The sequence below is a fragment of the Moschus berezovskii genome, chromosome 28 (assembly GCF_049115385.1).
Source record: "Moschus berezovskii isolate FMDL1 chromosome 28, NW_MosBer_1.0, whole genome shotgun sequence".
In the NCBI taxonomy this organism is placed as follows: domain Eukaryota; kingdom Metazoa; phylum Chordata; class Mammalia; order Artiodactyla; family Moschidae; genus Moschus; species Moschus berezovskii.
The window spans coordinates 10,997,814-11,020,619 of NC_142487.1; the positions used below are offsets into that span (position 1 = coordinate 10,997,814).

The 22,806-nt window shown below is 51.7% G+C and overlaps 1 protein-coding gene across 4 annotated transcripts in view; it reads left to right on the forward strand.

Moving 5' to 3' along the window:
- Positions 1-2,925: 2,925 nt before the first annotated feature.
- The window catches only part of APCDD1 (APC down-regulated 1), a 34,555-nt gene continuing 14,674 nt past the window's right edge, over positions 2,926-22,806 (forward strand). Inside the window, exons 1-5 of one of the 4 annotated variants that reach the window (XM_088833524.1) lie at positions 11,406-13,584; positions 13,977-14,128; positions 15,234-15,407; positions 17,377-17,560; positions 20,684-21,215. In XM_088833524.1, the coding sequence (XP_088689650.1) occupies positions 17,481-17,560; positions 20,684-21,215 (612 nt within the window). In that variant the 5' untranslated portion in view covers positions 11,406-13,584; positions 13,977-14,128; positions 15,234-15,407; positions 17,377-17,480. Of the gene's footprint in view, positions 3,203-11,405; positions 13,585-13,788; positions 14,129-15,233; positions 15,408-17,376; positions 17,561-20,683; positions 21,216-22,806 lie in introns of those variants that run through there. The other 3 variants (XM_055417218.2, XM_055417214.2, XM_055417215.2) reach the window with 3 other exon arrangements.

Sequence of the window (22,806 nt, forward strand, 5' to 3'; positions counted from 1 at the left end):
TCCAAGTGTGCCTCTGAACTGGAGCAGCCGCTTTGTGTTTCTTATTCCCCATCAACATGACAAAAGTTATTTATGAGTAGCTCCAAATAGTCTAAATGCTTTCTTATTGATGCTGCTAAGGGCATCTTGTCCAGCTGTGCCTGCCTGGAACTCTCCCAACACCCCAGGACCTGCTCAAGACTTGGTCCTTACAAATGCCCCAGGGAAGTTTCTTGTGTGGGTTTCAGGGGGCCAGCTTCTGAAACCCATAGCTGCACTATAGGGTGCAGTCCATAGTCAGCTTATTACCTGCCTGGAAACACCTTCCTTCCAATTCTGCAACTCTAATCATCTATCCACATGTAATCACTCTAAGACAAACTTAAACCATTTGTTTGTTTGTTTGTTTATCACTGTCTCTTCCAGAAGTGAGTACACTAATATCAACCACAAAAAATAATATAGAAAATGAGCCCTATACGGAGAACACTCTATCTTTCTAGACCAGTGCAAGGCGGTGCGGGAATCTCTGGGAGCAGCAACTCTGGCTGGATGTTGAGGGTCGAGCATTTTAAGCGATGACATCACATGTGGAAAATAAACTGGCAAAACAGATTTGAAACTGGTGACATCATTCTAGCTCTGTTTCTACCACACCAGTAAGGCCGGTTGGAAAGACAAAAATGATATCAATTTGATGGTTATGATGACACCAAATCAATCTGACCTGTTGGTTTTCTTCTCCTTTTAAATGACAGGATCAAATAATCATTTATGAAAATTATCACCTAATTGTTCTCCTAACATGTGATGAATGACCTTCACATTTCAATGACCAGTTGCTTGTACATAAACACACCAACCTTAACACTCTCTCGTGTCATTTGCTTGCTTCAAATATTTCCTGATAGTCTAAAAGGCATCCAATGACAAAAGGCATAGAGAAGCTAGACACCTCCCAGTATGTGTTGTTGGTGACAAGGCTAAGTCCTGTTTAAGCAGTCAAATATGCTGTTTATATCATTCCCAACTGGCCAACATTCACAACGAAATCAAGTTCCTGCTTTAAATCCGATTGACCCATGGGCTATATTCAAATCCCACAGGTCATAATTGACTGCCCAAACCTAGAAACAGACACAAGCAAGAGAACGAGAAGTGCTGGTCCAGAGAGAGATGCTGCAATGCAAGCTCAACTCAGCTATGTTCCTGTTCCAGGGTTTTATGACACAACTGTCCCTTCTTTCACATATGAGAGTCTTTCATCCTCCAGATTTGCAAACATAGACACATAACCCTCACCACATCCCCATGAGGTAGGCAGGTGGTGCATGTTATGATCCCTCAAACTAAAGATGAAAGATGATAGTGATGGAGACAAAAATTAAAGTACATCAAACAGTATCAGCACCATCACATCAAAAGACCTGTAGCTTTCTCAGAAAAAAAAAAGGAAACTGTCACACGTGCCCTCATCTGTTTTACCAAGTTTTACGCAGATGCTAAAGTCCAGCTAGTGCTGAGAGTCTATAACTAACACAGGGAGTCTACAACTAACACAAAGAGTTGAATTATTGATGCTACTTTGTTCAAAGGGGCAGAAAACTCATGGAAGTCATGCCTTCTGTTTTAAGTGTTTTATTTATGAAAAACACAGAGTCCAGAATGTCCTCCTGATTCCATGTGGTCCCTGCTTTTCCTCAGCCACTGTGAGGCGACATTCAGCCTCCTTTACTGACAAACGTCCTCCTGAGCGCCCGGAAACCTTGGAGGAGCTCAGAAGAGAGAACTCCAGGCCCACCAGAGTAAGCCCCCAAGTCCGCCAGCAAGGCAGCTACCTTGACCAAAAGCAGCGCCTGGCTGTCCCTGCCTTTGTATCTTCAAAGCCCAGGAAAAACTGAACAAACTCCCAAGACCCACAGGCCTTAAACAGAACCAAGCTTTGGGCCCGGAGGCAGGGGAGATAGGGGAAGGAGACCGACAGGGAGTATGCCCCTGAAATTTTCCCCCTGTCCCCACAAGTCCTCGTCTCCTGGAAGGAGACTGGAAGAGGGGTCTGCACCCCTCCCCGCGCCTGCTCGTGAACCCCCCGGGGGGAGGCGCTCAGCATCCTCAGCGGGGTGGGAGGAGCCTTTTCTCCCTTCTGCCACCTCTCCTCTCCTCTCCCTCAGTCGCACACACACCCCAAGCTTGGCACGCGGACCTTTCCTCGAACCCACTGGAGACCCCGCTCTTTGTCCCCACACTTGCACAAGTGGGGAATCCTCCCCGGTGAGACGAGGGAAGACACCGGTCCAAAGCTGCCCGGAGTGGGGCGGGCAGGGACGGGGAGGAACATGTATTCCCCCTTTCGGCAGGGGCGCTCGGGCCTAGAGCTGTGAAACCCTCGCAGGAGAACCTGTCCTAGAGTGGGAGCCTGGGAGGAGGGAAGGGGGGCAGGCCTGGGGGAGGAGAGGGGATGAGGTTTGAGAGGAGGGGCGCGGCAGGACCGCGGGATAAGAGGAGGGAGACGATGGGGGGACAGCCAGAGGGACAGGGGAGGGGAAGGGAGCGAAGGGGCGGTGATGGGGCGGAGCAGGGCCGGCGGAGCCCAGCGCCCTTCTAGTCCCCCAAGGGGTCGGGAGGCTCGCCGCCCCCCAGGCCCCGCCCTATCGCCCTGCGCCATTCAGTCCCCGGGCAATTGCCCCGCCCCGCCCCATTCTCGCCCCGCCCCTCCAGGCCCCGCCCCATCCAGCCCCTTCCAATCGCCCCGCCCCGTTAAGGCTCCGCCCCCGATCCGCCCCGCCCCTGGCCCTTTCCAGGCCCGCCCCGGCCCCGCCCCGTTCCCGCCCCGCCCCCTCCAGGCCCCGCCTTGCCTCTTCCCGCGGCGGCGCCCTGGAAATATGAAGAGGCACAGCGGCGGCGGCCAGTGCAGCTCGGAGCGGCGGCGGCGGCGGCCGGGCGGGCGCGGGGCGGCCGGGCGCTCAGGTCCGGGCGCGGGGCGGGAGGCCGGGAGCGGAGGGGCCAGGCCGGGCATGGGGCGCGTGGCGGCCGCCTGAAGCGTGCCTGGCCCTGTCCCCGCGCCGCCGGGCCGCGCCGCCCGGGCTGCGGGCGGGTCCCGGGGAGCTGGGTCCCCGGACGGCGGGCGGTGCGGCGCGCGCGGGCGGTCCCGGAGGAGGCCCGGAGATGTCCTGTGTGCGCCGCCTCCTGCTCACATCCCTGTTCCCGGCCCTCCTGCTTCACGGTGAGTCGGGGGGCGGGGCAGAGGGACGGTAGCCGAGGCTGTGTCCCCGCGGGGGACTCCCTAGAACCGAGGTGACCCCGCGGCCAGGCACAGCCCCCTCCTGGGCGCCCTGGAAGAGGCCAGCGTTCGCGGGCGTCGGCTGCGCTCTCTATGGAAGGGCTCGCGCTCACAGACTTTCCGTTCGGGTCCCACGACACTTGTGTCCACTTCGTGGGGCTTCGGACTACAGTCTGTCAAGGACCCGCAGGCTGTGCGCCCTTCACAGAGTGTCAGAGCACAGGGAGCTCGCGCCGAGCTCCAGGCTTTGTGGGGACCGTGCAGAGGACTGTGGTCATTTCAGGGGGAAAGCAGCGCGGGTGTTCTTATGGTCCCCTCGGATAATGAGTGTCTCGAGGGGCTGGGGAGGGATCTGTCCCAGGTGGACCAGTAGGCTCTCTGGAGGCACTTTCAGGGAGTGGGGTCCTGCAGCCGCAGAGGGGCAGTAATTAAAACTAGTCCCCTAAGTTCTCCGGGACCTGAGCTTGCTTCTCTCCTGCTCTCCTGGGTTTTGTTTCTGCTTCGTGTGTCACATGTTCTCAGCAGCCCCAGTAAACCCCCAGCTAGAGAGCAGCAGGCTTTACAAGTGCTCCAGAAATTGCACTAAAGAAAGTAAGACAGAATTGCTCCGGGCTGGGAAGGCGGGCTTATGGGGCAGGGTGGTGGCAACCGTGTGTGCTGATCCAGATGTCCTGGGTCAGCTGTCCTTACAGGTGAATGCCTGGCCCTTTAGTACAGGAGCAGAGCTGTCCTGTCTCCACACCCACCATGACCTCTGCACGTCAGATCAGCAGGTCAGCACCCTCTCGGCCTCTAGGTTTCTGATCCAGCTTCAGAAGGCGGTCAGGCAGTGACCCCTCAGACCATCTAGGAGAGGGAGGGGCAGCACCCTGGGAGCCCTGAGTGGCTGTTTTCTCTGTCATCCTGCTCAGGCGGGTGGCGTGGGCAGCACAGCTCCAAGGGCCCTGTGAACCAGTTGGGCTGGGCCAGACCTGCTGGACGGCCAAGGTGTACCCAGATCCCCAGCAATCCCAGACTTTCAAAGTCAGGTTGGAAGACTCGCAGTTCGAGGGCCAGAGAAAGAGAGAAGGTGTAATTACAGGGTTGCGCTCCTCGGCCCATCTGCTTGGAATTACAGAGCAGTCTTCATCTTTGGCTGAAACATGAAACAAATCAGAGCCCACGGGCAGATCAAACGGCAGCTGCCACCCACACCAGAAACGAGAGGCAGAGAGAGAGGACGAAGGGGAGAGTGTCCCCTAAAAAACCTCTCATCGTAGTTGAAGGAAAGCGGGCATATGGGTGAATGCCTTTAAAGTGAAAAAAGTACTTGAAATTGGCATGAACAGATTTTTTTTTTTTTTTTTGCACAAGACCATTTGCCTTTTGGACTACAAAAGCCATCCTCAGAGACGCAGCCTAGGCCAACCCGTCCTGAATTTTTCCTCCTTGTTTTGAGGGGTGGAAGTTGTAACCACACTTCCTGCACCACAGTGCAAGCTGCGATAGTGCCAACGGGTAAGGGGAGCCCAAGTGCAGCCTCAGTGTGGCTCAAATCTAGCCCCAGATCTCTGGACTCCGGCCGAAGTCAGCCTGAACTCCTTGGGGTCGGGGTTTACCCAGACCCACAGTGTGCCGGGAGGGAGTCAGGAAGGGGGAGTAAGCCAGTGGGACCAGCCCCTGTGCATGTGTGCACGTGTGTGCATGTGTGCACGTGTGTGCATGTGTGCACATGTGTGTGCAGGCATACATATGATGAAAGGATGTAAGATAAAAAAACAAGGTTTGCCAAGTTTAAGGGGATGACGAGGAGAATCCTACAAAAAGTCATCCCATTTCAGAATGAACCTCCTGTGGCAAAATTATGCACACTGATGTTGCCCACAGACCAGCTGTGCTGGGGGTTCCAGCACAGAGGAGAAAGTGAGGGAGTGGTCCTTCTGGGTATAAATCTCTGTGATCTGAGAGAGTCTTGCTTGTTACGATGCCTTAGGGTAGTGTGGAGCATCAGGAAAGAATTGAGTATTCTCCCTTTCCCCTTTTTCTGACCTATTTTTACTTACTTGAAGTAGTTTTAACAAAATATGGGCATTAATCCATCTAACCCAAGGGAGTGGCTTGAGTGTGTCCTACTCTGTAGTGAGGAGTCTTGCAAGTATTTAAAGATTCTGTAGTAACAGATGGAGCTTGATCATTTATCTTAAGAGAAGTCATCAGTCTGAAGGAAATTGCCTGCGGTCTTTTAGAATGGCTTAATGATTTTTCTCCTGGTATTGGAAAAGATCCTGATGCTGGGAAATATGAGGGCAAGAGAAGAATGGGGTGGCAGAAGATGAGGTGGTTAAATAGTATTGCTGACTCAATGGATATGAGTTTAAGCAAACTCTGGGAGATAGTGGAGGACAGGGAAGCCTGGTGTGCTGCAGTCTATGGGGTCACAAAGAGCCAGATACGACCGAGGGACTGAATAGCAAAAACAACCTTAGGATGCTATTTGTTTATTTATTAATATGGTAGCAATTAGTAGATTAAACCGTATTTTCTATGGTGATGCATGTACTTGGAGCCAACTTTAATTAATTTAGTTCCTGACATCATTTATAGATTATTTGTTCCACGAAGAGGTCTCATTAATAAGATTACAGAGTGCACAAGACCTTCAGGAAGATTCTAGGTGAAGACACTGGAGAAACTATTGTGTTTGGCATCTGATCTTTGTTCAGTTTGGGGGTTACTTTTATTTCAACTCAGGCAAATCATAAATCACTCCTAGATCCTATTGGTGAGTAAATTAGGGTCTAGCAAGACGCCTTTTATTTTAGCTTTTTTTTTTTAAAAAAACTGTAAATGTGGTGAGAGACCCAAGTTCAAAATGTGATGATGTGAAAGCATGCGTGTCAGTTTTACTTTCTTCTCCTTCACCTCCTGAGAACAATTGCATTTCTTAGTCCAAATAAAGCTGGTTGAATGTTGTGAAGGTCTGAAGCTGAGGGATGTCCCTTGTTGCTGTTTTCTTTGCTTCGATGAAAAGTCACAAAAGTCATCAGGCTACAGAACACAGATTAACACGAGGCGTTTCAGAATAAGTGGTGCTGTCATGTGCCCTGAGTGCTGATTCTCTCTGCTGATGGAAACGAAAGCTTTGGTATAAAGTTTTGGAGCCGATGTTGGGGAGATGGTCTTCTCCTCAACACTGTTTACTTTGTAGCTTTCATTGACTTTTCTGAAATGGGAAGACACTTTTGAGCTATTCTCTTTCATTCCTGTGTAGTCTCTTAAAGTTGAAAAAAAAAAAAAAACAACCAAAACTGTGTGGATTACCAAAAGATTGCTTAACCAACAGAATGCAAGGAAACATTGCAATAGGGTAAAATAGAGTCTTTGAAATATGATTTTTACTGAAGGCAGTTCTTGTGACCAAAAAATCATTGTCTTTCCTGTACCTTTTCCCCCTTAGTCATAAAATATAATCTTGAAAAGAAATAGAACTCAGCTGCTCATAGCAGGGAGCAAGGGTCGTAGGCAGATAGTAAATATTCTTTGTGGAAGAAACCGACCGGCCTCAAGCATGTGGCTGAGCTGACTCGTTGTAGCTGTGTTCCTTCTTTTTCTCCCTAAGTGAGTAAAGAGCTCAACACCAGTGGGAAACAGGGCTGTGAAAATGCACATCGTTAAGGGACAGACTGATGACAGCCTGATAGAATCGACTGAAGGGAAGCGCAAAACATTTGGGACTAGAAATGTGAAAAGGTACGTTAGTGATTGTGAGCATCTGCTGGAAGCTTACGTGGTGTGAATATCTTTAGGAGCCTCTGCGTGGGGTGGAAGTGATCCTGGGGAAAAGCTCAGGAGAAAGTCTGCCACCGTCCCAGGAGGAGCGCCTGCTGTGTCCTGACATTGTGTGCACAGGCTGTTTGGTTCTTCTCACTTTGGGAATAAAATTATTTTGGAAAGTCGTGTAATCAGAGGAACCTGGGTCAGAGAAAGGATATGAAGTCACCCTGCAGTGACTGAGGGTCTTCTGTTCTCAGAGGGTTTTCTAGCCTCCTTCCTTCAGCCATTCAGCCTCCAGGTCTGTCTACCAGGGCCTCCTGGTGCCTGTGGCCCTGCCAGCGGGGGACAAGGCTGGGAGGAGGGGCAGCCCCTTCCTGAAGACTCCTGAGGACACCTGGGGCAGGGGAGTGCTCACGGAGAGCCCAGAGCCGGGAGGTTGGCATGCTGCCCTGACTGCAGGGTTTCTCCCTTCTGCAAGTCCCATACTCCAGACACTCACACACCATGCACACAGACACACCACACACACACACACCGTAACATATTACTCACAGCATAACACACACATACCACCTACACACACCATACACACACCACATATACACATGCCACACACACACACCACACACATACACACACATCACATATACACATGCTATAACATATATACACACACCACATAATCAGGCACACACCGTGCATATAGACACACACAGCATGAACACACCATGCACATATACACACACCATACACCACACACACACACACACATAAAATACATACACCATGTACACACACACCACACACACACATGCACACACATACCATACATACACCATGTACACACACACCATACACACACGCACATCACGTATATACATGCTATAACATATATACACATACCACATAATCAGTCACACATCGTGCATATAGACACACACAGCATGAACACACCTTGCACATATACATAGCATGTATACACACCATACACCACACACACACACACACACACCCATACTCACACCATGTACACACACACCACACACACACACCATACACATATATACACGTGCCACAGACACGTTCACACACACACCATACATACACCACATATACACCATGCACATATACACACACTATACACCGCACACACACATACCATACATACACCATGTACACACACACGCACATCACATATACACATGCTATAACATATATACACATACCACATAATCAGTCACACACCATGCATATAGACACACACACCGTGAACACACCATGCACATATACATAGCATGTATACACACACCATACATCACACACACACACACATACCCCATACACACACCATGTACACACACACCACACACACACAGCATACACATATATACACATGCCACAGACACGTTCACACATGCACCATACATACACCACATGTACACCATGCACATATACACACACTATACACAAACACATACACACCACACACACACCATACACATAGGTACCACACACACACCATGCACACACCATGTCCATACATACCGTAAAGACCCCACACGCACATACACACAGCGCCCAAACACCACACACACACATCATGCACATACACACACACACCATGCACACACACAACACACCTCCTGCACACAACATACACAGACACACCATACACATAGTCACACACACCTCACACACACACATGACTGTGAAGAGCAGGCTGTGGTGGCAGCCATCAGCTCCAGGCCCAGCGGGCAGAACTGCCATCTGTGGTTCAACCCCAGCATCTGGCCCGGACACCGAGGCCTTAGAAGAAAACGACCTAGAGAATTACCTCGTTTTCATCTGAAGTTAAATGAAAGCAGGAATTTGAAATCTTGACTTTATTGTGTTTCTCATAAAGGGAAAATGCTTTCAGATAAGAAAGTTTCAAGACTGGCAAAAGCAACGCTCTCAGCTTTGATCTCCAGAGACGTGGAAATAAAAACAAGAGCATGGTGAGTGTAGGTGCCTGTCTGGAGTGAACTCCAGCTTTTGTTCCAAAACATGGCAGCCGTGTGGGTGGTGGAGCAGCCTGCCCACCTCACGGCCTACTCACCATCTTGAGGGCCCCCTTCGTGGGCCAGGCGATGTCTTGGTGGAGTGATCACTTGCATGTCCCCTGTTGTCCCGTCATCTCTCCATGGATTTGTCTGCATCACAGCACTCCACCCAGAGAGGCATCCTTGCTCTTGTGCAGGAGGGACGCAGGTCACGTTGCATCCAGGACACAAAGGTGCATGGTGAGCGGGGATGGGTCTTTCAGAGACCAGCTGCCCTCTGAAACCACCGTTGTGCATGTCTTGATGTTATACTTGCTTGGCTGTTTTGATATTATTTTTTTAAGCATGAAAGCACCTGGAAGTGTTTCCTTCCCAACTTATTTCTCACTTTATTTTGTGGACGGTGGTTTGGAGTGTTGGGTCCTCAGTCTAGATGGGCAGTTGAGAAGCTGCAGAATATATCGACGGGACTCAGATTTTTAAAATGTTACTGAGAACTTGGGGACATAGCCACACACCCTATTTCTTCCCCATGTTTCCCTTCGCATGTCAGTGATTGGGCCAGCCTCATATAATACAACCTTGCACCCAGTAGGCCTGCAGCCACCTGCTGAAGGGTGAAGGTTGGCCTGAGTCACTGTTCTGTCCCCCACCCCCACCTGCCCTTCACGTTCTGTCTGATCCTGTCGGTGGCCTGGCTCACTCTTCAAGAACAGCATGAGTTCAGGGATCAATGTGGGTGATGGAGAAATACTGCATTTGTCCTTGTTGGAGCCAGTGTTCAGGGGTGCTTACTGTGAGCAGAGCCTGGCGACCTGGAGGATGTAAACAGTCACCTGGCCCCATGGGCCTTGAACTTAGGGCACAAATCCCTGGGTAAATGGTTAATCCTGTGTCTCCTCTTGTTGGGGAAATCTGGTCTTTTATTTGCTATCTCTGGGAGTTTTCACTGTCTGAACAGTAGACTGTCAATCATGGTAGAAGTAAAGGTCATTCTGGAGTCATTTAGGATTTCTGTTGTGAGTGATTTTGCCTGTGGAAATGAGTCTCTCTTGCACACATGCATGTAGGAACACACATGCACGCACCACCCATGCACACACCACCCATGCATGTGAACACACCCTCCAGAGCCCCAGGAACTCATGTAGTTCTCTGCAAGAGGTCACCTATGAAGTTGTCCCCTGAGCCTTCAGGAATTGGTTTGTTTTCAGCAAGAGAACAGTCTCTGTCCAGGGTCCATGTTTTCTTCCCTCCTGTACTTGAAAGAAGCTGCCTCATTGTCATAACCATTTGATCTGGGCCCAGGCCAGAGACCTCAGATGTCAGAGACTGTTCTATAGTGAAGTCACATTGATAGCCACTTCATCAGGGCACCACTGGCTGGGCCGGTGGGCGTGGCTGTATCAGGGCCTGGTTCTTCCTAGGACCCTTGACCTTGAAGACTGGTTTTCCTCTGCTCCTTTCTGTTCACGTGCCTGATATTTGAGAAATGAGATAATATGTGAGTCAAGTGAATCTTCAAGTATTTTGCAGATGGTAGTCACCATTCCCATTCCTCTAATTTTTAGTTTGTACTGGGGCACAAAGGCACCTGTTCGATGACTGGCCAGAGTCACCTTGAAGCCTGGAAATAGCCCCTTTCTACCTGTGCCAGTGCTGTTTAACCTTTGAGATGCTCTTTTCCTTGTAGTCATTTGCAACAAAACTTAATGAATGAGACCTGATGAGCTAGTCTTCTCAACTGACCAAAACGTCTAGACTCTTTATTTCACCAAAACCTTGATGTTATTTGTGTGTGCATCATACATGTGTGTTTCCTCACTCATGTGAGCAACGCAGAGAGGGGGACCCTCTCATGGCCTAAATAGGACTGTCACCTGCTCACCCATGACTGCTGCACCCAGAGCACCACCATAGGCACTGCTGTTCCTCACAGTGACCTCACTGTGCACCGCCTTAAGAGCCTGAAAGACCGTCATGTCAGCTGTACTCAGTGTTCAATGGCAGATTTGTCAACAACCAGATATGGCGATGGGGCTTCCCAGGTGGTGCTCGTGGTAAAGAACCCACCTGCCAATACGGGGGCCTTAGGAGACTCAGCTTCGAATCCTGGGTTGGGAAGATCCCCTGGAGGAGGGAATGGCAACCCACTCCCAGTATTCTTGTCTGGGAAACCCCATGGACAGAGGAGCCTGACACGCTACAGTCCATAAGGTCCCAAAATAGTTGGGCACGGCTGAAGCGACTTAGCACAACACCACACACAGCACAGCAAATATGGTGATTATTTGATTATACCGATAATCTAATCAAATGGAGGGTTTTAAAGTTATTATGTATGATAAGACATTTACGATCATAAATAATAAGTACACTCAGCTAGGAACTGTTATCACAGTCGCCACCTTGGAGTGGATGTCGATTTAAGCTGTTGAAGACGGGTGAAAGTGGACCCTTTTGCAAGAGTTTGTTTCCAGACTTAGTGCTGTGTTAGAAATACTCCTGGTTTCCTCTCTCTGCCTGTCCCTCCCCCCTTTCCTTTTTAAATACCTTCTTGGTGAGACCTCTCCCTGCCACATGCCAGAGATGGTCCGTGCCTCTCCAGAACCTCAGAGAAGATTTACTGCTTGTTGAAAGCAATTCCCCTCTCTCATATTCAGGCAAAAACGATACACTGAGCCATGGCAGAAGCTTCATAATGGATCCAAAAAAGGGAAGAGCAGTCTTTCCCAAATGGAACCCTTATCCTGTGTTAGTTTGCTTAAAAGCTTTGGGTTCCTCTTCCCTGTTCCAGTCCACTCCATGCTCAAGATGGCATACACAGGGCTCCGTCTTTGGAGACTCTGGGGTCTCTCCTCCATGAGGCCTCTCCATCCTTCCTCCTTGTGTTGGGCATGGGCTGTAAACTGCCTGGACCACGTCCACTGTCTTCAGGTCACAGTGGCCCCTCCATGAACGCCCCAAGGTTGAACTCAGAGCCTACTCCTCATCATGAGCCCCTCCATAAGCCCTGGGGTCTGGTTTCTCCCCCAACTGTAGGATGTGCGTACAGAGTGAATGCCCGGCCCTCCGGAGCCTTTCTGATGGTGTGAATGAGTGAGTTGCTAGTTTCAGTCCCAGATTTGGAGCTGACACAGTTCTGGCAATGTGAGAAAAAGGGGCCCTGGGTTGGCCAGAAGTCTAAGACTGGTCTTGGAGGGTACCCCATGGCTGATCTTGGGAAGGGAATCCTGGGGTATTAAGAGTGGGCGGGAGTCCACATGGCCTCCCCTACAGCTGAACCAGGTGCCTCTTGTGGCCTTTTTACTCCCAGTCGTTGACTGAATTTTAGACGGAGCCTGGCTCAGACAAAAAAGAATCCACCTGCAACGCAGGAGACCTGGGTTTGATCCCTGCGTTTGGAAGATCCCCTGGAGAAGGAAATGCTACTCACTCCTGTGTTCTTTTTTTTTTTTTTAATTGAAGGATAATTTCTCTACAGAATTTTGTTGTTTTCTGTCAAAGTGCAACATGAATCAGCCATGGGTATACATATATCCCCTCCCTCTTGAACCTCCCTCCCATCTTCCGTCCCGTTCCACCCCACTAGGTTGATGCAGAGCCCCTGTTTGAGTTTCCTGAGACAGAGCAAATTCCCGTTGGCTCTCTGTTTCACAAGTGGTGATGTAAATTTGCATGTCACTCTCTCCATACGTCTCACCCTCTCCTCCCCTCTCCGCACGAGTCAGTTCTCTGTGTCTGCTTCTTCATTGTGACACCCCAGTATACTTGCCTGGCGAATCGGACAGAAGAGCCCAATGGGCCGAGTCCATGGGGTCACAGAGTTGGACACAACCGACTAACACTTTCCACTTTCACATGGGGCAGGCGTCCACGACTCACACCAGGCAAGCTGGGTGAGTGTTGGCAACCCCCATCCAGAGCTGACCCTTAGAGACAGCTTCTCCTGCCTGCTCCCACTTGACCCTTCAGATTTGCTCCCTAACAACCATCAAGGTGATGGATATTTTGAAGGAAAAAGATAAAAAGAGAATAAATTCCAGTCCCATTTCCCACCCTAAAGATTCATCCCCACCTGGTGAGTAGCCCTGTGTCCCAGGGAGGGATTGTCTGTAGAGTCCTCAATCCTGCTGGCCTCCTGGGCAACACCTTGCCTGGCCCCTGATGTGGCTCGTTGTCCAACAGGAGCAGCAGCAAGATGGAGATTGGTCTCTGGAAGCCCTTTGCCTGCTCTCTAATGATGTGCAATTGGTAGTTTGGGGATTTTCTTTCTTTCTTCACTGGTTATAAAGCTGCCTGTGGGCACCCTCCCTGGGTGCCCCCCCCTCCTGCACAACCACACATGCCCTCTTCCCCTGCCCCCGAACCTACCTCCTCCCCAGACCCAGCCACCATCCACACTGGCCCTCGGACATCCAGCCCAGCGAGACCTTGAGAGTCTCCGTGTTGGAAAAACTGCGCTTCATTCTTCTTTGTGCTTCCAGCCCCTACGCTGCACAGAGTGGCAGCACGTGGGCACTTGTTACGGTGAGTAGCGCTTGTCACCGGCCTCGGGTCCCCATGCTCCTCTCCATCCGGGTCACCAGTGAGTCAGCTGCTGGGAGCCCAGACCTCTGGGCACTCTGTCCATGAAGAGCTCAGAGCGCACCAGGCTTAGGGGGACTCTCTCCATTATGGTAGCCGTTCTGTTAGGAAGGGCTTTCTCAGGGCCTCTAAGAGCCTGATCATCATTTAAAATAAAAGCATGCGTGCTTGCTAAGTTGTTTCAGCCGACTCTTGGCAACCCCATGGATTGTAGCCCTCCAGCATCCATGGGATTCTCCAGGCAAGGATAGTGGAGTGGGTTACCATGCCCTCCTTCAGGGGATCTTCCTGACCCAGGGGTTGAACCCATGTTTCCTGCGCCCCCTGAATTGCAGGTGGATTCTTTACCACTGAGCCACTGGGGAAGCCCTAAAATAATAGCAACTAACATCTAATAAGAACTGTGAACCATGTGCTAAAGGAAACGTCTTGGCGCGTTCTGAGGCTGACTCCAGGGCCCCGCAGTGCTGTCGCCTCCTCTTTACAGGTGAGCACACGGGCGCTTGTGGGGCCGAGTGATGGGTTTGTGGTCACGGTGCCGTCGCGTATTTCTCTGGCTGTATGACTGATATCTTTTCATAAATAAGGTCTTTCCAGTGGCTGTGCATCTTCCAGTCGCCGTGAGTCTGTGGGTGGCAGTCGTGCTGGGGACGTGGGTCTTCACCTGCGTGAACCTGGACCTGCCGTGCTGTCCTCGCCTCACTTCCGCTCATTACTCTCCATCTGTGGCATAGTTGCCAATAGCTTGGTCCTGAAAATAGAGTGAAAGTTTGAGCCAGGTGTTAGAATTCACTTATAAATTCCACTCTCAGCACTGAGAACAAAACCAGGGTGGAAATCAGGCAGACCGGTAAGAGAGCCGGGGGTGTCCTGTGACATCAGTGGGTCGAGTGTTTATCTCAGAGTGAGGGTGGGAAGTAACTGCCCTTACATGTTTCCTCACTGAGAAACAATCAGTTATGTGGAAGGGAAGATGCCCACGAAAAGACGAGACTGTGTTTGAGCTTTGTTGTCGAGATCCTTGCAGAACCGTTACTGTCCCGAGTGAAGCTTTGTAGCTGAAGGCCGGATCTCTGCAGAGGTGAAACAGTCAGAGGCCGTGCTCTGAGAGTCTTAGCAGCAGTCTGGGCACTGCTGCTAAGGCCTGTGTCATCGTTTAAATGCAAGTGTTTTTTGTCACTGGTAATAAAATAATGATGCGTCTTAACAATCACTGAAGTCTTGGGTTTGATGAAATCTGTTAAGTGGCTGATCCAGTTTCAAACCCAAGCAGCCCAGCTCCGGCATTTCACCCATATTCACTCCCTTCCAGCTTTCCTTAGCTTTACGGGGACACATTTGCAGGGTGTAAAGGGGTTTATATAAATCAGTTTTAGAACAGAGTTTGGCTTGGTTGATCCGAGAGAATGGCATCTTGACTGAATGCTGAGTGTCACATTTAAAAGAGAATCTTCCCCAGTTCCCAGTGTCTCCTGACTTGAAGACTTGAATTAAAGTCTGTTCTTTTTAGCCACATAACAACTGCTCACACAATTGACTACTCAACAGATGGCAAGTTATACTGTATTATTTCTTCGCTTCATTCCCACCAGGGGACTCAGGAAGTGCTTCCTATTGTCATGATGATCACGGCTCTTGGGGTTGTGGAGGCACCCCCCTCCAGCCTCAAGTTCAGAGCTGACTGAGAGAGGTCCACACAGGTGCCAGACAAACGGGACTGAAACCCTGGAACTGGGCTCGATACCCCACCAGAAGACACAGTGCAGGTGGATGTCCATGTCGGATTGCTAACAGCTCACCCCTGACTTTTCCAGACTTTCCTCCTTCTCAGAGCCACAGCCTATCTCCTGAAGGGGCCTCACTGTGGGACTGGCAGAGGGGCTGATCAAAGTGCCTGTGTTTTGAAAACAGGCTGGCTTTGCAAAGAGAAATAGCCAGGTTAGCAGACTTGTGTCCTGCCTGTTTCCTTCTCCTCTCTGGGGCGGGTCAGGAATGGAGTACCCAGGACCATCGCTACAGCAGAAGGGCCTTCACTGGGATGGAGTTCAAGGCCACAGGAAAGGGGTCCTTACTTAATAGCCCTAAGCATCGGTGTCTACACCACCTGATGCAGATTTTGAGTTTTAGCGTCACCACATTACCAGGTGGCACTACTGGTAAAGAACCCCCTTGCTGATGCAGAAGACATAAGATATGTGGGTTCGATCCCTGGGTCGGGAAGATCCCCTGGAAGAGGGTATGGCAACCCACTCCAGTATTCTTGCCTGGAGAATCCCATGGACAGAGGAGCCTGGTGGGCTACAGTCCATGGGGTCGCAAAGAGTTGTACACAACTGAGCACACACACATACACACACTCCAACTCGGGTGTGATTCACATGGTTTGGCCAAACAAAGTTGGTGGTGACATAGCATTTAACGTTTATTATGAAACGATTACCACAATCAGTTTTGTTAACACCCATCTTTTATTGTTGTACGTTTGTCTAATAGTGGGGTTTTTTGTTTTGCTTTGTTTTTTGCTAACACAGTGCTGAATATCTAGTGATAGAGACCCATCAGATCATGAGTTACTTCAGGAGTGACTCTCAGAAGGAACAGCAGGCTTTCAGAAAGACAGCTCCATCTGTTTTCATTGCCTTTTCCTGAACACGTGGCGGGTATGCACACTTTGGCCAACCTGGTCCACATGTACTGAAGAGACGTTTCGTCCTAGGTCCCCTCTACCCTGGAAAACATTTACAAGTGTTCAGTCTTCTTGCAGTCACTCTTGTTTTAAACCCTGTAACATATGTTTGTTTGTCACCAACTTTGAGTGGCAACTTTGGAAGATCACTGGGGGAAATGTCACCCCTGCCCCCTTGGAGGGCGAGTGGAGGACTGGCATCACCTTTCGAGGGTATCCACTTGGAGACTGATGACCCCAAGATGCATGAGGTAGTGCGAGCAGAAGGGAGCCCCTATGGCAGGGTGTCTCCTGAGCTCCATGGGCCTCTCCCGCCATGTCCTTTCACCCTTTTGCTGAGGCCACTGCTGTCTGTGTGTCACTGGCCTGTCAACCTTCCCAGCCTCTCTTCCTGCCATCCTTCCAGCCCTGTCTCCAGCCTCGGTGGCCCTGAGGCGCGGGCTTCTCTCCCCTGCAGCCCTGCACAGCTGCTCCCAGAGGCATGGCCTTGTTGGCTGGTTCAGGAAACTGGGTTTGGGCTCTGGCTTTGCTAGGGACTCGTCAAGTGACATCATGGAAGTCACGTTCAGTGTCTCCCCAGATCCCATACTCTTAGCTGGGCAAGGATCTCCTGAGACCCTTTCCCACTGAGGCGTGTGAATTCCAGGAGAGCAGGAACAGCCAGCAGAGAAGGCAGTGGCCAGCCGGTCCAGTGCTCTTGCCTGGAGAATTGCGCGGACAGAGGAGCCTGGAGGGCTGCAGTCCGTGGGGTCGCTGCTAGTCAGACACGACTGAGCGACTTCACTTTCACTTTTCACTTTCACACATTGGAGAAGGAAATGGCAACCCACTCCAGTGTTCTTGCCTGGAGAATCCCGGGGACGGGGGAGCCTGGTCGGCTGCCGTCTCTGGGGTTGCACAGAGTCGGACACGACTGAAGCGACTTAGCAGCAGGAACAGCCATAGACCCGGCGTTTCCCACCTGGGGGGACGTCCCTGCCTCGGGTAAGTTCCTCTGCCAGCCTCACATCTCTCGGGCTCTACTGACTGCTTCCACATTTCGGTTTCAGGGCTGGGAGAGGGCTCTGCTCTCCTTCATCCGGACAGCAGGACCCATCCCAGGTCCTTGGAGAAAAGCGCCTGGCGGGCCTTCAAGGAATCCCAGTGTCATCACATGCTCAAACACCTCCACAATGGAGCCAGGATCACCGTGCAAATGCCACCCGCCATCGAGGGCCACTGGGTGTCCACCGGGTAAGCGGCCGGGGCGCGAGGGCCCGGCAAGTGCACTTCTTAGGGTTTCTCAGCTGCACGGAGACTTTCTAGAACCCACAGTGATCCTGGGGTTGTCTGAGTTCTCATTCAGAGCCAAGCGACTCTTGGAAGCCTGGGTTGATGAAGAAACAGAGCTCGGTCCTACAGAAATCTTAGCCTGGGCAGTGGGGATACGGTGCCACTCTGAAGCCACCTGGGAGTGAAAGCGTCCTTGTTTACTGAACCTGAGGATCACTCGTGTATGAAAAGAAACCATTAGCAAGTGAAATTAGCAAGGAGTCTGTGTTTCACCAACCCTGAAACATGACGTGCAAGCTTCTGATGGTCTAAATAGTCTAGCGGTATTCTGGTAAGTTGATATCCAGCTTCAGAGTCTAAGAGTATGTTAAAAGGGACCCACACTGCCTGGACCAGCCAGGGCACAGCTCTTGGCTTCTTTTCCAGGCTGTGGAGCTGAGATTTATCCCGGTTTCAGCTCTGGCTTATCTTCCATTAGAGCTTTTAAAAATAGCCCAGAGGCAGACCTGTAGTCTTCCCCCTGCCCATTAAATTGTTGCAAATTCACATGGCTAACTAGGCTAGGGAATAGTGGGATCTGACGCCTTCTGTGCAGACCCTGCTCAGGTGCCTCAGGGAGGGTTCACAGGCATCCAGAGAAGAGAGGAAAAAACGAATAAGACAAGGAAGACCCAGAGGTATTTTTTTTCCCCTAAAAATGGGGTTTCTCAGAATAACCTCCTCATCAGTATTGGCACAGACAATGTTAACACAATGTACTTTTAAATAATTTATCATTTTGTTCAACAAATATTTCTGAAGTGCACAAATGTTTACTGCGCCTGAGCACAGTTCTAGATTTTGTGTGTGTAGCAGAGAATCTGGAGAAGGAAATGGCAACCCACTCCAGTGTTCTTGCCTGGAGAATCCCAGGGACGGGGGAGCCTGGTGGGCTGCTGTCTATGGGGTCGCAGAGAGTCGGACACGACTGAAGCGACTTAGCAGCAGCAGAGAATCAAACAGACACGTCTTCAGGAATTTCACAAATAAACACACAAAGAGGTGTTACGAAGAGGGAAAAAAACAACAGGTGCTCCAGGAGAATCTCAGGGCCCCTATTTTAGGACGGGCTGGGGTGGGAAGGGCTACCAAGATGAGGACACTTGAGCTGAGATGTCCTTGACTGTGCAAGACTGGGAAGAGCTCTTGCTGTGGGGCAAGCAGAGGCTGGACTGAAGAAGCGCCATGGTAGCCCTTGTGCCTGGGGCGGGGGTAGGACAGCCCCCAGAGGCCAAGGAGGAGGCTAAGCTGGCTCCCAGGGCCCATGCAGGCCAAGTCTCTGTGAGTTTGGCTTTTAATGTAAGAGAACTGGGGACGCCATTGAAGAGATTTCAGCAAGGGCCCTGCTAACAGCCTGATACAGTGTGACTGAAGGATGTTCTGGCTCAAGGGGATGGTGGAAAGAGTTACTGGGGATAGTAGGGTTCTCGGCCTCCTTAATCAATAGAAATCAATCAGAGGCCGGACAAGAAATTCAGGCCCGGCTTTACTGGGCCCCTGCTGCAGCAGAGGGGAGCAAAAAGAAGTAATAGGGTGCCTTGCTCACCCAGGTGGCTCAGTGGTAAAGCATCCGCCGGCCAATGCAGGACACTTGGGTTCGATCCCTTGGTTGGGAAGATCCTCTGGAGGAGGAAATGGCAACCCATCCCAGTACTCTTGCCTGGGACATCCCATGGACAGTGGAGCCTGGCAGGCTACACCCCATGGGGTCACAAGAGTCAGACACGACTTAGCGACTAAACAAGGATAACAACAACCCCCAAGGGAAGGGCGAGCTTGTTCCTTACATGGGATGAGGGTAGGGGGTGTGTCCAGGGGTCGGCAGGTGGGATGGCTTAGGTGGTCTGCCCACCCCTTAAGTGGTGTTGAGTGCAGGGGGCACACACAGTCCCCTGTTTTTGCTCCCGGCTGCCGTGGGGTTTTTGGTGTTTCTGTATCTTCTTGTCCATAATTTTCCCAACTGCACGTGCACACAGTTATTTTTAGTCTCGTAGTTTCTATGTATCCATTGCTGGAGGAGAGGTGTCTCCAGGTGCAGGCACTGCAACCAAGGGTCCTGGGTCCCAGCCTGTCTCAACTTGGGGACGACCAGTTAAAAAGCTGGAGACTAGTTCCAGCTGGAGATGGCTGAGGGCTGGGTGAGGGGAGTCAGAGTTGGGGGGCTGATGGAGAAGCAAGTGGATGCGAACTCAGAACTGGATCAGCAGATTCTCAAGTGAGATGAGGTGTGAGAAGTCAGTGGTGCTCTTGTCTAAACCACAGGAGCAGACATGAATGCCTGCTTACACAGAAGGACTCCTCTCTCCCTGGGGGCTGGGGGGAATGTGGGTTTCCCCTCCCTCTGTCACAGAGACAGATACTCAGAGGACCACTGGGTGCCGTATGTCCACTCAGCATCTGCCGGCAGGTGAGGGTCTCTCCCCAGCGAATGGTACCCACTTCCAGTAATGCTCAGTTTGTGACCCATGGACTGTAGCCCCCGGTCCATGGGATTTCCCAGGCAAGAATACGGGAGTGGGTTGCCATTTCCTCCTCCTCTTCCTGACCCAGGGATCAAACCCACATCTCCTGTGTCTCCTGCATTGCAGGTGGATTCTTTCCCACTGAGCCAGCAGGGAAGTACAGATGCCCATCTACCAGTTTGTAAACTAACAGTAATTTTGAGAACCACTGGCCTTTGGGATGTCAGCTTCACAGCTTGATTTAGCCATACACGGCTCAAACCAGATTTACCATACCTACTAGGTTTATATATAAAAGACACAAGAAGGTTAAAGGCCAAGACTAGTGAGAGGAATGTCCCAAAGTCACCAAGACTAGGATCTGGCTAAAGGTGATGCGTGGACGGATTCTCTGGCCAACCCATTGACTGCAGCTGTGAGGTGCAGCGTCGGACCCCTCTGATGACCTCCCTGGCTTAAAGTGCTCACAGGATCCCTCCATTTTTCTGTAGCTGTGAGGTGTGGGGTTGGGCCCCTGTGATGACTCCTGTGGCTCCCTCCTGTGGCTCTGGGCTCACTGGGTCTCTTACCTGCTTTCCTGCAGCTGTGAGGTGCGGTCAGGTCCCGAGTTCATCACCAGGTCCTACCGATTCTACCACAACAACACGTTCAAGGCCTACCAGTTCTACTACGGCGGCAACCGCTGCACCAGCCCCACCTACACGTTGGTGGTCCGCGGCAAGATCCGTCTGCGCCAGGCCTCCTGGATCATCCGCGGCGGCACCGAGGCCGACTACCAGCTGCACCGCGTGCAGGTCGTGTGCCACTCAGAAGCGGTGGCCGAGCAGTTGGGGCAGCTGGTCAACCGCACGTGCCCCGGCTTCGTGCCTGCCGGGGGCGCCTGGGTGCAGGATGTGCCCTACGACCTGTGGCGGGAGGAGGGCGGGCGCGAGTGCACCCGGGCCGTGAACTTTGCCATGCACGAGCTGCAGCTGGTGCGCGTGGAGAAGCAGCACCTGCCACACAGCCTGGACCGCCTGGTGGAGGAGCTTTTCCTCGGGGACGTGCACACCGACACCGCCCAGAGGATGTTCTACCGGCCGTCCAGTTATCAGCCGCCGCTGCAGAACGCCAAGGTACGGCGCTGGGCCGGATGTGGGGGGCGGAGCTAGGGGGTCTCTGCAACACCGATGGGCTGGGCGGGTCCAGTTATCAGCAGCTGCTGCAGAAGGCCAAGGTACCCCGCTGGCCCTGGATGTGGTGGGGTGGGAGTAGGGGGCTGCATCATGGAGGGGTGGGGGTGGGGTCCAGCTACCAGCCGCCCCAGAAGAACACCAAGGAACCCTGACACCCCACTGTGCCCCAGATGTTGGGTGGCTCTGTCACAGAGGGACCGCTCGGGGTGATGGGACGGGAGGGCTTAAGGCCGGGGGGACACCAACCTGGGTCAGGGCACCTGGGGGCTCACCTCTAGCTCTGTGATGGGGTCTGGTTTCCCCATCTGATGAGGGTGATGGTCCTGGGTTGGTGGCTCAGAAGGGCCTTGGTGGCCATCCTTGAAATTTTCTAAGTCTTCTTTCTGTCCTGACCCTCTGGGAGCTTCTTTTATGAGTCCTAGAGGAAAACTTGCAGGAAATGGAGAGAGGTTATGATCTTAGCACCTGGGAAGACAGAGGGGCAGCCAGGTGGGGATCCCCTGGCCCTGGAGGTGGGCCTGGGGGCGGGGGCTGTGAACCATTACAGCCTCCTGCTCTGTCTCCACGATAACCCTGTGAGGCCTCGACGACCACCCTCTTAGCAGAAAAGCGAGCAGCTGAGGTGTGAGGGGTGGTCTCCTGCCCAGGGTAACTGGTTAGTGACTTTCAGGGTCAGAGCTTGAACCCAGATCTTTCCCGAGACTCCACCCTCTCCTGGTTGGACTGAGTGAGACCTAAGTCACTGTGACACTGGGGAGGATGTGACGGGGACAATGAAAATCTTGAATGCCGACTCCCTAATTACACTTGGATTCACCAGGCACTTCCTTCCCACAGGCTCGGAGTCTGTGTCTGCAGTAACAGGATGGTTTCCACCACAGAATCTGAGGAGGCAGGCAGGGGCCCTGGGTTGGGGGCGGGGTCAGAAAACCCCTCCCTACCATCAGACCAGCTTTTCTGGAATCCTCTCTAGAACAGCAGCTCTCCAATCGCAAGGCCTGTCTGACTTTTGCTTGGTGGTTTATTTGTTGGTTTTTAATTTTTTTAAATTTATTTTTAACTGGGGAAAATTGGGCTTCCCTAGTGGCTCAGCTGGTAAAGAATCCACCTGCAATACGGGAGACCTGGGTTCGATCTCTGGATTGGGAAGATCCCCTGGAAAAGGGAATGGCTACCCACTCCAGTATTCTGGCCTGGAGAATTCCAGGGACTGTATAGTCAGTCCATGGGGTTGCAGAGAGTCGGACAGGACTGAGTAACTTTCATTTCTTGCTTTACAATGTTGTGCTGGTTTCTCATCCAGTTTGTTCTCTATCCTCTGAGGGCGCTTATGCCTGGTGAGGGTACCACACAGTATTGCCCCCCACCAGATTGCGGTTGTCTTCTTTCTGTGATTGCGAGCTTGTGCCATGAAAGTTGGGAAAGTCACCTTTGTGACGACTGTGGAACGTCTGTGAGGAGGCCAGCCTGGAGATGCTGCTTCCTCTGGGTGCGTGTCTCGGGGACAGCCCCTCCTCGGGCTCCAAGCAGA